The 16,195-nt window shown below is 38.7% G+C and overlaps 2 protein-coding genes across 2 annotated transcripts in view; both read left to right on the top strand.

Annotated features, from left to right (window-relative positions):
• The window catches only part of LOC132695996 (venom serine protease-like), a 122,952-nt gene extending 109,493 nt beyond the window's left edge, over positions 1-13,459 (top strand). The window contains exons 4-5 of the mRNA XM_060660515.1: positions 13,130-13,363; positions 13,437-13,459. Coding sequence (XP_060516498.1) covers positions 13,130-13,363; positions 13,437-13,459 — 257 coding nt within the window. The remainder of the gene's footprint in view (positions 1-13,129; positions 13,364-13,436) is intronic.
• A 28-nt stretch (positions 13,460-13,487) lies between these two features.
• LOC132695995 (ATP-dependent DNA helicase pif1-like) lies at positions 13,488-15,572 on the top strand. Its single transcript, XM_060660513.1, has one exon. The coding sequence runs from the start codon at positions 13,488-13,490 to the stop codon at positions 15,570-15,572; it is 2,085 nt and encodes a 694-aa protein (XP_060516496.1).
• The last annotated feature ends 623 nt before the right edge of the window (positions 15,573-16,195 follow it).

The raw sequence follows: 16,195 nt of genomic DNA, 5'->3' as shown, positions 1-16,195 counted from the left end.
ACGCTAATTCGAGGTGAAACCGCGAAAGGCTCATTAAATCAGTTATGGTTCCTTAGATCGTACCCACAATTACTTGGATAACTGTGGTAATTCTAGAGCTAATACATGCAAACAGAGGTCCGACCGGAGACGGAAGGAGTGCTTTTATTAGATCAAAACCAATCGGTGGCGGGTTCGCGCCCGACATCGTTCAACTTGGTGACTCTGAATAACTTTACGCTGATCGCACGGTCTCGCACCGGCGACGCATCTTTCAAATGTCTGCCTTATCAACTGTCGATAGTAGGTTCTGCGCCTACCATGGTCGTAACGGGTAACGGGGAATCAGGGTTCGATTCCGGAGAGGGAGCCTGAGAAACGGCTACCATATCCAAGGAGGGCAGCAGGCGCGCAAATTACCCACTCCCGGCACGGGGAGGTAGTGGCGAAAAATAACGATACGGGACTCATTCGAGGCCCCGTAATCGGAATGAGTACACTCTAAACCCTTTAACGCGAGGATCAATTGGAGGGCAAGTCTGGTGCCAGTAGCCGCGGTAATTCCAGCTCCAATAGCGTATATTAAAGTTGTTGCGGTTAAAAAGCTCGTAGTCGAATTTGTGTCTCGCGCCGCCGGTTCATCGTCCGCGGTGTTAACTGGCGTGCCGCGAGACGTCCTGCCGGTGGACTTAGCCCGTTCACGCGGGCGGTCCAACTCAATCCTGCCGCGGTGCTCTTCCTTGAGTGTCGAGGTGGGCCGGCACGTTTACTTTGAACAAATTAGAGTGCTTAAAGCAGGCTAAAACTTCGCCTGAATACTGTGTGCATGGAATAATGGAATAGGACCTCGGTTCTATTTTGTTGGTTTTCGGAACCCCGAGGTAATGATTAATAGGAACGGATGGGGGCATTCGTATTGCGACGTTAGAGGTGAAATTCTTGGATCGTCGCAAGACGGACAGAAGCGAAAGCATTCGCCAAAAACGTTTTCATTGATCAAGAACGAAAGTTAGAGGTTCGAAGGCGATCAGATACCGCCCTAGTCCCCGCATAACAAGCGGCCCCCGAAAGAACTTTTTTCCGGAAAATGGCGGAAACGATGTCGGATCCGGGTAAAACGGGGTCGGAAACCGTCCCCTTTGGGGCGGAAATTCGCTCCGTTTCTCGCTACGACGAACCGTTTCCGAGATACGGTTTTTGGAAAAATTTTCAAAATTTTCAAATCGTCGTATCTCGAAAACTGTGCGTCGGAGGCGAAAAATAAGCGAATTTTCGTACCGGCCTCGGCGTCATTGATTAGGCGGACCGGCGGACTCGGCGTGGGGAATCGACTGGCAAAGTATCAAATCCAAATTTTACCCCCTCGAATTTTGTAATTTTTGAAAAAAAAAATCGGAGAAAATGTTTTCTAAGGGTAAAGGGGGGTGAGAAGCGACCTTTTTGGGGTGAAAATTTTGTCCTTTTTTTGATTGGACGAACCGTTTTCGAGTTATGGCCATTTTAAAATCGAAAAAAAAAAAACGAAAAAGGGCCGTATCTCGGTAACGGTGCGTCGGAGGCGAAAAATAAGCGAATTTTCGTACCGAGCTCCAATTAACGCGCGTAAAGTGGTGCGGATTCGTAACCACTATAGTTTGGTAGGCTTCCGACGTTCCTCCTATCCATTCAAGTTTGAACTTTTAAAGCGAGGTAGGCTTTCATTTTTCCCTTATTAAAATCGATCGATTATTTTCGTGATTTTTGCATCTCTTAAATATGGCAACGTCCGAAGATTCTCTAACAGCCGTTATTTTACCCGCGAAAAAATGATTTACGATCGACGGACAGAAAACCGTTATAAAAGTGGATGGGGTGACACTGTTGCCAGAAGCATCCCTGCATTGTGATTTATATCGATTTTTATTGAAAAAAAGATCAATTTCAATTCAACGAAAAGAGACGGGATGCAGTTGAAAGTGTTTCCAGATAGATTTCGACGATTCTCATAATTGGTAAAGACAAAAATTAACTCGCATCATTTTTAATAACTACGTTTTGCGCTCAACGTGGCAACGTTCGACGATCTTAGCGATCGTTATCCTAGGCGCGCAATATTAAATAATTGGTGGGGGTGACAATGTAGGTGGGATGATCTTCATCGAGATTTGCATTTAGTTTGTTTTAAAAGTGCACCCGAGAAAGTTAATTGTGATTGATTTTCTTTTTTTAAGGTAATTAAATATATTTCTATTGCTATGTGCTCCTACCCGGACATGAAGAAAAAGTTTTCGAGTTGCGACTATCTCTCGCTAATATATTTTAGTGTTTTTTTTTCTTTGCATTGGTTTTTACATCTCTAGCGTCATGTTCAATTTTTTAAAAATATACCGGTTATCCTTAAATTATTTCCTATGTAAAATCATACGCGGGTTGCGTAACTCTGTTTTCACACGATTACACATACTCAGATAAAAATGTTTGCATCTAATCAGATACAGGTTGTCCCATTTTCTTTACATTGGTTCTATGTGTTACGTTATTATATCGCTTCTTTTGAGTCAACGATACTTTCGTTTTCGTTATTTTTATTTCCTTTTATTAACTGTTTGTATCAAAAAATGATAGTTTAAACTGATATTTGCAGTTTTGATGCGGTTTTAGAAACGATATGAATCGAAGAAGCCGATTTTGACTGGAATCTGTTTAAAATGACAAAGAAAAACCTATTATCAATTCAAGGAAGTGAATTTTTAAGTAGTTATCTGCAGTTTTAATGTAGATTTCAGTTCGCTAAGTTATGAAAATGCATGTTTTGGCTATAATCTTCCGTAAATCAAGGGCGAAAACCAATTATTTGTCCCAAAAGAAGGTGTTTTAAGTATATATCTGCATTTCTAAGGTAGATTTGGGTACAATAAGAGGCGAAAAAGCAGATTCTGACTAAGATTTTATCGAAATCGGCAACTATTTGACTCAGAATGGTTGCCTTACGTCGAAATCTAATAGTTTATTAAGGTTTTCGTTACTAAAATGCCCAAAGACGCCGATTTTGACTAGAATTTGAAAGATATTGACATGAATATATAACTGTTTGTATCAAAAAATGATAGTTTAAACTGATATTTGCAGTTTTGATGCGGTTTTAGAAACGATATGAATCGAAGAAGCCGATTTTGACTGGAATCTGTTTAAAATGACAAAGAAAAACCTATTATCAATTCAAGGAAGTGAATTTTTAAGTAGTTATCTGCAGTTTTAATGTAGATTTCAGTTCGCTAAGTTATGAAAATGCATGTTTTGGCTATAATCTTCCGTAAATCAAGGGCGAAAACCAATTATTTGTCCCAAAAGAAGGTGTTTTAAGTATATATCTGCATTTCTAAGGTAGATTTGGGTACAATAAGAGGCGAAAAAGCAGATTCTGACTAAGATTTTATCGAAATCGGCAACTATTTGACTCAGAATGGTTGCCTTACGTCGAAATCTAATAGTTTATTAAGGTTTTCGTTACTAAAATGCCCAAAGACGCCGATTTTGACTAGAATTTGAAAGATATTGACATGAATATATAACTGTTTGTATCAAAAAATGATAGTTTAAACTGATATTTGCAGTTTTGATGCGGCTTTAGATACGATATGAATCGAAGAAGCCGATTTTGACTGGAATCTGTTTAAAATGACAAAGAAAAACCTATTATCAATTCATGGAAGTGAATTTTTAAGTAGTTATCTGCAGTTTTAATGTAGATTTCAGTTCGCTAAGTTATGAAAATGCATGTTTTGGCTATAATCTTCCGTAAATCAAGGGCGAAAACCAATTATTTGTCCCAAAAGAAGGTGTTTTAAGTATATATCTGCATTTCTAAGGTGGATTTGGGTACAATAAGAGGCGAAAAAGCAGATTCTGACTAAGATTTTATCGAAATCGGCAACTATTTGACTCAGAATGGTTGCCTTACGTCGAAATCTAATAGTTTATTAAGGTTTTCGTTACTAAAATGCCCAAAGACGCCGATTTTGACTAGATTTTAAAAAAGATATTGACATGAATATATAACTGTTTGTATCAAAAAATGATAGTTTAAACTGATATTTGCAGTTTTGATGCGGTTTTAGATACAATATGAATCGAAGAAGCCGATTTTGTCTGGAATCTGTTTAAAATGACAAAGAAAAACCTATTATCAATTCAAGGAAATGAATTTTTAAGTAGTTATCTGCAGTTTTAATGTAGATTTCAGTTCGCTAAGTTATGAAAATGCATGTTTTGGCTATATTCTTCCGTAAATCAAGGGCGAAAACCAATTATTTGTCCCAAAAGAAGGTGTTTTAAGTATATATCTGCATTTCTAAGGTAGATCTGGGTACAATAAGAGGCGAAAAAGCAGATTCTGACTAAGATTTTATCGAAATCCGCAACTATTTGACTCAGAAAGGTTGCCTTACGTCGAAATCTAATAGTTTATTAAGGTTTTCGTTACTAAAATACCCAAAGACGCCGATTTTGACTAGAATTTGAGAGATATTGACATGAATATATAACTGTTTGTATCAAAAAATGATAGTTTAAACGGATATTTGCAGTTTTGATGCGGTTTTAGATACGATATGAATCGAAGAAGCCGATTTTGACTGTAATCTGTTTAAAATGACAAAGAAAAACCTATTATCAATTCAAGGAAGTGAATTTTTAAGTAGTTATCTGCAGTTTTAATGTAGATTTCAGTTCGCTAAGTTATGAAAATGCATGTTTTGGCTATAATCTTCCGTAAATCAAGGGCGAAAACCAATTATTTGTCCCAAAAGAAGGTGTTTTAAGTATGTATCTGCATTTCTAAGGTAGATTTGGGTACAATAAGAGGCGAAAAAGCAGATTCTGACTAAGATTTTATCGAAATCGGCAACTATTAGACTCAGAATGGTTGCCTTACGTCGAAATCAAATAGTTTATTAAGGTTTTCGTTACTAAAATGCCCAAAGACGCCGATTTTGACTAGAATAAAATCTTAGTCAGAATCTGCTTTTTCGCCTCTTATTGTACCCAAATCTACCTTAGAAATGCAGATATATACTTAAAACACCTTCTTTTGGGACAAATAATTGGTTTTCGCCCTTGATTTACGGAAGATTATAGCCAAAACATGCATTTTCATAACTTAGCGAACTGAAATCTACATTAAAACTGCAGATAACTACTTAAAAATTCACTTCCTTGAATTGATAATAGGTTTTTCTTTGTCATTTTAAACAGATTACAGTCAAAATCGGCTTCTTCGATTCATATCGTATCTAAAACCGCATCAAAACTGCAAATATCAGTTTAAACTATCATTTTTTGATACAAACAGTTATATATTCATGTCAATATCTTTCAAATTCTAGTCAAAATCGGCGTCTTTGGGCATTTTAGTAACGAAAACCTTAATAAACTATTTGATTTCGACGTAAGGCAACCATTCTGAGTCAAATAGTTGCCGATTTCGATAAAATCTTAGTCAGAATCTGTTTTTTCGCCTCTTATTGTACCCAAATCTACCTTAGAAATGCAGATATATACTTAAAACACCTTCTTTTGGGACAAATAATTGGTTTTCGCCCTTGATTTACTGAAGATTATAGCCAAAACATGCATTTTCATAACCTAGCGAACTGAAATCTACATTAAAACTGCAGATAACTACTTAAAAATTCATTTCCTTGAATTGATAATAGGTTTTTCTTTGTCATTTTAAACAGATTCCAGACCAAATCGGCTTCTTCGATTCATATCGTATCTAAAACCGCATCAAAACTGCAAATATCAGTTTAAACTATCATTTTTTGATACAAACAGTTATATTTTCATGTCAATATCTTTCAAATTCTAGTCAAAATCGGCGTCTTTGGGCATTTTAGTAACGAAAACCTTAATAAACTATTTGATTTCGACGTAGGGCAACCATTCTGAGTCAAATAGTTGCCGATTTCGATAAAATCTTAGTCAGAATCTGCTTTTTCGCATCTTATTGTACCCAAATCTACCTTAGAAATGCAGATATATACTTAAAACACCTTCTTTTGGGACAAATTATTGGTTTTCGCCCTTGATTTACGGAAGATTATAGCCAAAACATGCATTTTCATAACTTAGCGAACTGAAATCAACATTAAAACTGCAGATAACTACTTAAAAATTCACTTCCTTGAATTGATAATAGGTTGCCGGCGGGGGTACCAAAATCAAGAAAATGGGGAAACCGATACCGGATTCCCGTAAAATGGGGTGGTAAAGCGTCCCCTATGGGGCAAAAAATTGCTCGGTTTTCCAAAAAACGAACCGTTTTCGAGATATAGCCATTTTAAAATCGAAAAAAAAATTTCGAGAAAGGGCCGTATCTCGGTAAGGGTGCGTCGGAGGCGTAAAATAAGCGAATTTTCGTACCGAGTTTATTATAACGCGCGCAAAATGGTGCGGTTTCGTATATACTATAGCCTGGTAGGTTTCCGACTTTCCTCCTATCCATTCAAGTTTAAAATTTTAAATCGAGGTAGGCTCCTAAGACTCTATACGATGCCGGCGGGGCACCAAAATCAAGAAAATGGGAAAACAGATACCGGATTCCCGTAAAATGGGGTGGTAAACCGTCCCTCATGGGGCAAAAAATTGCTCGGTTTTCCCAAAAAACGAACCGTTTTCGAGCTATAGCCATTTTAAAATGGAAAAAAAAATTTCGAAAAAGGGCCGTATCTCGGAAACGGTGCGTCGGAGGCGAAAAATAAGCGAATTTTCGTACCGAGCTCAATATAACGCGCGTAGAGTGGTGCGGATTCGTAACCGCTATAGCCTGGTAGGTTTCCGACGTTCCTCCTATCCATTCAAGTTTTAAATTTTAAATCGAGGTAGGCTCGCAATACTCTATACGATGCCGGCGGGGGTACCAAAATCAAGAAAATGGGGAAACCGATACCGGATTCCCGTAAAATGGGGTGGTAAAGCGTCCCCCATGGGGCAAAAAATTGCTCGGTTTTCTCAAAAAACGAACCGTTTTCGAGATATAACCATTTTAAAATCGAAAAAAAAATTTCGAAAAAGGGCCGTATCTCGGTAAGGGTGCGTCGGAGGCGAAAAATAAGCGAATTTTCGTACCGAGCTCAATATAACGCGCGTAGAGTGGTGCGGATTCGTAACCACTATAGCCTGGTAGGTTTCCGACGTTCCTCCTATCCATTCAAGTTTTAACTTTTAAATCGAGGTAGCCCCAAAGGGGTCGCTTCTCACCCCCCTTTACCCTTAGAAGGCATTTTCTCCGATTTTTTTTTTTTCAAAAATTACAAAATTCGAGGGGGTAAATTTTTGGAGGGGGGGGGTTGAGACTTTGCCAGTCGATTCCCCACGCCGAATCGGCCGGTCCACCTAGTCAACGATGCCGAGGCCGGTACGAAAATTCGCTTATTTTTCGCCTTCGGCGCACCCTTACCGAGATACGGCCCTTTTTCTAATTTTTTTTTTTTCGATTTTAAAATGGCCATAACTCGAAAACGATTCGTTTTTTGGGAAAACGGAGTAATTTTTTGCCCTAATAGGGACGGTTTACGACCCCATTTTACGGGAATCCGGTATCGGTTTCCCCATTTTCTTGATTTTGGTACCCCCGCCGGCATCGTATAGAGTATTGCGAGCCTACCTCGATTTAAAATTTAAAACTTGAATGGATAGGAGGAACGTCGGAAACCTACCACGCTATAGCGGTTACGAATCCGCACCACTCTACGCGCGTTATATTGAACTCGGTACGAAAATTCGCTTATTTTTCGCCTCCAACTCACCGTTTCCGAGATACGGCCCTTTTTCGAAATTTTTTTTTCGATTTTAAAATGGCCATAACTCGAAAACGATTCGTTTTTTGGGAAAACGGAGTAATTTTTTGCCCTAACAGGGACGGTTTACGACCCCATTTTACGGGAATCCGGTATCGGTTTCCCCATTTTCTTGATTTTGGTACCCCCGCCGGCATCGTATAGAGTATTGCGAGCCTACCTCGATTTAAAATTTAAAACTTGAATGGATAGGAGGAACGTCGGAAACCTACCAGGCTATAGCGGTTACGAATCCGCACCACTCTACGCGCGTTATGTTGAGCTCGGTACGAAAATTCGCTTATTTCTCGCCTCCGACGCACCGTTTCCGAGATACGGCCCTTTTTCGAATTTTTTTTTTCAATTTTAAAATGGCCATAACTCGAAAACGGTTCGTTTTTTGGGAAAACCGAGCAATTTTTTGTCCCATAGGGGACGCTTTACCACCCCATTTTACGGGAATCCGGTATCGGTTTCCCCATTTTCTTGATTTTGGTACCCCCGCCGGCATCGTATAGAGTATTGCGAGCCTACCTCGATTCAAAATTTAAAACTTGCACTCTACGCGCGTTATATTGAGCTCGGTACGAAAATTCGCTTACTTTTCGCCTCCGACGCACCGTTACCGAGATACGGCCCTTTTTCGTATTTTTTTTTTCGATTTTAAAATGGCCATAACTCGAAAACGGTTCGTCCAATCAAAAAAAGGACAAAATTTTCACCCCAAAGGAGTCGCTTCTCACCCCCTTTACCCTTAGAAGACATTTTCTCCGATTTTTTTTTTCAAAAATTACAAAATTCGAGGGGGTAAAATTTGGATTTGATACTTTGCCAGTCGATTCCCCACGCCGAGTTCGCCGGTCCGCCTACTTAATAACGCGGAGGCCGGTACGAAAATTCGCTTATTTTTCGCTTCCGACGCACCGTTTCCGAGATACGGCCCTTTTTCGAAAATTTTCCGAAAATGTCGAAATCTCGAAAACGGCTCGTCGGATCGAAAAACGCACGAAATTTTCACCCCAAAGGGGTCGCTTCTTACCCCCCTTTACCCTTAGAAGGCATTTTCTCCGATTTTTTTTTTCAAAAATTACATCCACTGTTGCCAGAAGCATCCCTGCATTGTGATTTATATCGATTTTTATTGAAAAAAAGATCAATTTCAATTCAACGAAAAGAGACGGGATGCAGTTGAAAGTGTTTCCAGATAGATTTCGACGATTCTCATAATTGGTAAAGACAAAAATTAACTCGCATCATTTTTAATAACTACGTTTTGCGCTCAACGTGGCAACGTTCGACGATCTTAGCGATCGTTATCCTAGGCGCGAAATATTAAATAATTGGTGGGGGTGACAATGTAGGTGGGATGATCTTCACCGAGATTTGCATTTAGTTTGTTTTAAAAGTGCACCCGAGAAAGTTAATTGTGATTGATTTTCTTTTTTTAAGGTAATTAAATATATTTCTATTGCTATGTGCTCCTACCCGGACATGAAGAAAAAGTTTTCGAGTTGCGACTATCTCTCGCTAATATATTTTAGTGTTTTTTTTTCTTTGCATTGGTTTTTACATCTCTAGCGTCATGTCCAACTTTTTAAAAATATACCGGTTATCCTTAAATTATTTCCTATGTAAAATCATACGCGGGTTGCGTAACTCTGTTTTCACACGATTACACATACTCAGATAAAAATGTTTGCATCTAATCAGATACAGGTTGTCCCATTTTCTTTACATTGGTTCTATGTGTTACGTTATTATATCGCTTCTTTTGAGTCAACGATACTTTCGTTTTCGTTATTTTTATTTCCTTCTTTGAATTTAAATTGTATACAGGACGTCGCGATATTGTTCCCCGCGGTAAATGAGTATTTCGATTTAAATTTGCTAATGTTTTTGCATCTCTGGCTTTATAATTTTAAATTTAATTTTTTAAAAATATACCGGATGTCCTTAAATTATTTCCTACCTAAAATCATTCGCGGGTTGCGTAACTCTGTTTTTACACCATCACACGTTCTTCGATAAGGTAGTTTGCTTTTAATCACATACAGGTTGTCCCATTTTTTTTACATTGGTTCTATGTGTTACGTTATTATTTCGTTTGTTTCGAGCGAACGATATTTTCGTGTTGGTTATTTTTATTTCCTTCTTTCAATTTAAATTGTATACAGGACGTCGCGATATTGTTCACCGCGGCAAATGAGTATTTCGATTTAATTTTGTTAAAGTTTTTGCATCTCTGGCTTCATAATTTTAAATTTAGTTTTTTTAAAATATACCGGATGTCCTTAAATTATTTCCTACCTAAAATCATGCGCGGGTTGGGTAACTCTGTTTTCACACCATCACACGTACTCCGAAAAGCTAGTTTGCTTTTAATCACATACAGGTTGTCCCATTTTCTTTACATTGGTTGTATGTGTTTCGTTATTATATCGCTTCTTTTAAGTCAACGATACTTTCGTTTTCGTTATTTTTATTTTCTTCTTTGAATTTAAATTGTATACAGGACGTCGCGATATTGTTCCCCGCGGTAAATAAGTATTTCGATTTAAATTTGCTAATGTTTTTACATCTTTGGCTTTATAATTTAAAATTTAATTTTTTAAAAATATGCCGGATGTCTTTAAATTATTTCCTACGTAAAATTATGCGCGGGTTGCGTAACTCTGTTTTTACACCATCACACCTACTCCGATACCTACCTACGCTGCCATGGAGAATCTGATTTCTAGTCAGACGCCTTAACCGACAGACCAAGGCTAAATCTGTTTGAAAGTCGAACTATTTCTGGTGATGTGCCATGCGTTGAAATATAAGTCTATTATATTTTTATAAATTTATGTACTCAATCCCCATATTTGAGAAAAATTTCTGGGCTGAGCTGTTAATTAAAAGATATATATTTCAAGCAAAACAATGGCCGTTTGCAGTAGGTAGGTTTCGAACTCAATCCCCATAATTGACAAAATTTTCTGGACTGAGCTGCTAATTACAAAAATTATATTTCAAACAAAACAATTTCCGTTTGCAGTAAGTAGGTTTCGAACCTACACTGCCATCGAGAATCTGATGTCTAGTCACCCGAATTAACCAATAGACCAAGGCTAAATCTGTTTGAAAGTCGAACTATTTCTGGTGATGTGCCATGCGTTGAAATATAAGGCCATTATATTTTTAGAAATTTATGTACTCAATCTTGATATTTGAAAAAAATTCTGGGCTGAGCTGTTAATTAAAAAATATATATTTCAAGCAAAACAATGGCCGTTTGCAGTAGGTAGGTTTCGAACTTAATCCCCATAATTGACAAAATTTTCTGGACTGAGCTGCTAATTACAAAAATTATATTTCAAGCAAAACAATTTCCGTTTGCAGTAGATAGGTTTCGAACCTACGCTGCCATGGAGAATCTGATTTCTCGTCAGGCGCCTTAATTGACAGACCAGGGCTAAATCTGTTTGAAAGTAGAACTATTTCTTTTGATGTGCCATTTTTTAAATCAATAACCGGTAACTTAGACGCAAACGATGGAGGAAGGTTCGAAAAATTGATTGGCGAATTGCAAGCGAATCAAAAAACGTTATCAGCAAATATTATAAAAGAAAATACAATATCCTTAGATATAATTCAAAAATTTAACCGAGCAATCCAAAATATTAGCCACAATGAAAAGTTATTAGCTTCTAAAATAAACCAAATTAGCTACCTAATATGCAAGCAGAGAAAATTCTATCTTTATTAAAGATATCCTTAATCAACTTACGAATATTTACGAAGTCATTGATTCCATTCTCCAAAATATCAAAAATTCTATCCCATTTGTTTACGAAAAAATTATATAATTAAGTTGCTTTAAACTAAATAAGAAAAAACTAATATTTAAAAATACCAATTACTTATCAAGCCGAGTTTAATTTTCTTCATTTATACTCCATAACTGTTTTGAAAAAGAGCCAATTCAATGCTGTAACTTCTTTTAAAAGAATAAATTGCACTACGTATACACACAAAGGAGTGCCAAAAAGTAATAAATCGACTATATGCACTATCAAACTGCGCTAAAGACACCGCCCATTTTGAACAGAAATTAAACTTATCACTCCGCTCGATGTTTTGGCTATAATCTTCCGTAAATCAAGGGCGAAAACCAATTATTTGTCCCAAAAGAAGGTGTTTTAAGTATATATCTGCATTTCTAAGGTAGATTTGGGTACAATAAGAGGCGAAAAAGCAGATTCTGACTAAGATTTTATCGAAATCGGCAACTATTTGACCCAGAAAGGTTGCCTTACGTCGAAATCTAATAGTTTATTAAGGTTTTCGTTACTAAAATGCCCAAAGACGCCGATTTTGACTAGAATATGAAAGATATTGACATGAATATATAACTGTGTGTATCAAAAAATGATAGTTTAAACTGATATTTGCAGTTTTGATGCGGTTTTAGGTACGATATGAGTCGAAGAAGCCGATTTTGACTGGAATCTGTTTAAAATGACAAAGAAAAACCTATTATCAATTCAAGGAAGTGAATTTTTAAGTAGTTATCTGCAGTTTTAATGTAGATTTCAGTTCGCTAAGTTATGAAAATGCATGTTTTGGCTATAATCTTCCGTAAATCAAGGGCGAAAACCAATTATTTGTCCCAAAAGAACGTGTTTTAAGTATATATCTGCATTTCTAAGGTAGATTTGGGTACAATAAGAGGCGAAAAAGCAGATTCTGACTAAGATTTTATCGAAATCGGAAACTATTTGACTCAGAATGGTTGCCTTACGTCGAAATCTAATAGTTTATTAAGGTTTTCGTTACTAAAATGCCCAAAGACGCCGATTTTGACTAGAATTGGAATGATATTGACATGAATATATAACTGTTTGTATCAAAAAATGATAGTTTAAACTGATATTTGCAGTTTTGATGCGGTTTTAGGTACGATATGAGTCGAAGAAGCCGATTTTGACTGGAATCTGTTTAAAATGACAAAGGAAAACCTATATATACTTATATATATATATATATATATATATATATATATATATATATATATATATATATATATATATATATATATATATATATATATATATATAACTATACATAACAAGTGCGATATCGAACCGGAAAACGTCGAACAGGAAATCGACGACAATGACGAGGAGGAGGAACAAGAGGGGGAGATAGATGTCGAAAATTCGAGGGTCAGAGGACCGCCTTGCTGGACCGTTGTCGATCGATGCCGGTGGAAATATCCGAAACAGCACCGTTTTCAAGATCGAGAAGCAAATTCTTTACAGACGTCCTCCGGTTGTTTGCTTTTTTAACAGGCAACAAAATCGTTTCGTCGGCAACGAATTTGGAACTTTGCGTCGGAAACCCGATCCAGGTGTGTCGATACATTAACGCCTACGTCAATAAGGGGTTAGACGTAGCGAACATCCAATGCGTTGAGATGCAAGTGAATACGACCACCGGTACGATCGATTGGAACGAGGCAGCGGCATTCCTTAAAATGAGATATATCGGACCGCACGAGGCGGTCTATCGCATCTTGGGAAATGGCATGTTCCATATCAGTCACACGATCGAAAAGTTGCCCGTGCATTTGGAAGGAGAGGCTTGTGAAATTTACAGGGAAGGGGACGAGGTGGCCGTAGTCGAAAGGGGCGAGCGTTCTAAGGTCGTATGAGTCCGGTTTATCCGAGTCCTTGGAATATGGAGCGCTACTATCTACGAATGATTTTGGGCAACGTGACAGGTTTGATTTCGTTCGTGGACGCGAAAACCGTAAACGGCGTTTTATGTCCTTCGTATCAGGCCGCTTGGGTAGCGTTAAAATTGATCCCGGACGACGACGAAGAGGCGGACAAGATTTTAGATTGGATAGCGGATCGTCTTCGTCATCCGTTTTATTTAAGGGAAGCGTTCGCTCTAATTCTCTTGTACAATCCGTCGAAGAATCACCGAACTTCATTTAAGAGATGGTGCAGGCGTATGTCCGCGGACGTGCTTAGGATTCATATCGATTTAATAAGAGATATCGACGAAGAGGGCGCGGGCGACTTAAACGAAAGGATGCACGTGCTCCGTACGTGTCGGTATACGGTCCTTTGGAGTTTCGTAGATCGATTTCTGGTCGAATGCTCCACTTCGATGGAAAAAATTAATCTTCCTCGGGATTGGATTTCCGATTGGGTTTATGACGAGGAGGCGGAACAACTTTTGGACGAGGAAGAGGTTACGTTCGAGGAATTCGCTTTCGTTCCGAGACCGAATCAAAATTTGCATCTGATCGATCTCAACGATCAACAGCTGGGATTCGTTTACGAGGTTTTACAGTCTGTATGCAATCGTAACGGTATCGTTTTCGTTTTGACCGGCGAAGGGGGCACCGGCAAAACCGCGACCGTCAACGTTATTTTGGAAGTGGCGGAACTTCGCGCGTTACCGTACGTATCCGCGGCTTTTACGGGGATCGCGGCCACGTTAATCCGGAACGCAGCTACGATTCATTCTTCTTTCGGCATTCCTAGAGAAAGAGGCGTAGACGATACGCCGGTTTCTAATTTGGTGGGCGAGTCGGAGGCGGCCGACGATATTCGAAACGCGAGACTCGTCGTGTTAGACGAGGTGTTTATGTTGGCGTCGTGGATGTTGGAAATGATCGATGCCGTGTGTCGGGAATACGGTCAATCGCGACGGCCGTTCGGTGGGAAAACCGTTATTCTTAGCGGCGATCCCAAGCAGTTGCTTCCCGTTGTCAAGGGTAGGCGAGCGGGAATGGCGTCCATCGTTTCGCATCCGGCATGGAGTACTTTTCAACTGTGCACGTTAACGGAAAACATGCGTGTTCATCCGCAAGAGGTGGAATGGTCGAATTTCATCAGGAGAGTAGGCGACGGGGAAAGAATCGTTTCGGACAACGGACGCGAACCGATTTCCGATAACTGTCTGTTCGTTCCTTCCAAATTAATTGTCAAATCGCGCGAACAACTCGTCGACTTTGTTTACGGGGACGTCTTCGAATCGATGCTCGCTCTTCCCGGGACGAACGAGCGATTCTTGGAATTAGCCGAGCGATTGGGCCTCCTGTCGATCCTTTGTCCCGTGAACAGCGAGGTCGAGGAGTTGAACGAAATCATCTCAAAGATCTTCCCCGATCCGTCAGGATCGGAGAGGGTCTTTTTGGCGACCAATTCCTACGATAGACAGAGTAACGAGGATGGGGCCGACGATCACGAAATCGCCAATCCCCTCGCGACGGGAGTCACCAGTGAAATTATCGAAAGTTTAGATTTGTCGGGACTACCGCCACATCGGTTGACTTTGAAGATCGGTTCGGTGGTAGTCCTTTTGGTAAATCTTAACGTGCGGAGGGGTTTTTGTAACGGACAGAGAATGATCGTTTTGGAGATGGGCGATGACGTGATAGTCGGCCGCATCGTTTCCGGTCAATTTCAGGGCCGTAAATGTGTCATTATCAGAAAACAATTCGTTTTAGAGGAAAAAGAAACGCCATTGCTACCGGGCGGCGGCACATTTTATAGAAAACAATTTCCGATTAAGTTGGCGCACGCAATTACTATCAACAAAGCGCAAGGACAGACTCTTTCGCGAGTCGGTTTGTGTCTCAACGTCCCGTGTTTTGCTCACGGTCAATTGTACGTCGCTTTGTCCAGAGTGCGTACTTGGCAAGATATTCGCATTTTTGTAAAGGAAAGTCGTAGACAGGGTCGTTTCTTTAAAGACGTAAAAAAAATTTCGACGTAAGGCAACCATTCTGAGTCAATTAGTTGCCGATTTCGATAAAATCTTAGTCAGAATCTGCTTTTTCGCCTCTTATTGTACCCAAATCTAATTTAGAAATGCAGATATATACTTAAAACACCTTCTTTTGGGACAAATAATTGGTTTTCGCCCTTGATTTACGGAAGATTATAGCCAAAACATGCATTTTCATAACTTAGCGAACTGAAATCTACATTAAAACTGCAGATAACTACTTAGAAATTCACTTCCTTGAATTGATAATTGGTTTTTCTTTGTCATTTTAAACAGATTCCAGTCAAAATCGGCTTCTTCGATTCATATCGTATCTAAAACCGCATCAAAACTGCAAATATCAGTTTAAACTATCATTTTTTGATACAAACAGTTATATATTCATGTCAATATCTATCAAATTCTAGTCAAAATCGGCGTCTTTGGGCATTTTAGTAACGAAAACCTTAATAAACTATTAGATTTCGACGTAAGGCAACCTTTCTGAGTCAAATAGTTGCCGATTTCGATAAAATCCTAGTCAGAATCTGCTTTTTCGCCTCTTATTGTACCCAAATCTACCTTAGAAATGCAGATATATACTTAAAACACCTTCTTTTGGGACAAATAAT

The sequence above is a fragment of the Cylas formicarius genome, unplaced genomic scaffold (assembly GCF_029955315.1).
Source record: "Cylas formicarius isolate icCylForm1 unplaced genomic scaffold, icCylForm1.1 PGA_scaffold_18__1_contigs__length_1836631, whole genome shotgun sequence".
Classification (NCBI taxonomy): Eukaryota; Metazoa; Arthropoda; class Insecta; order Coleoptera; family Brentidae; genus Cylas; species Cylas formicarius.
This window is presented reverse-complemented; position numbering and strand designations above follow the sequence as displayed.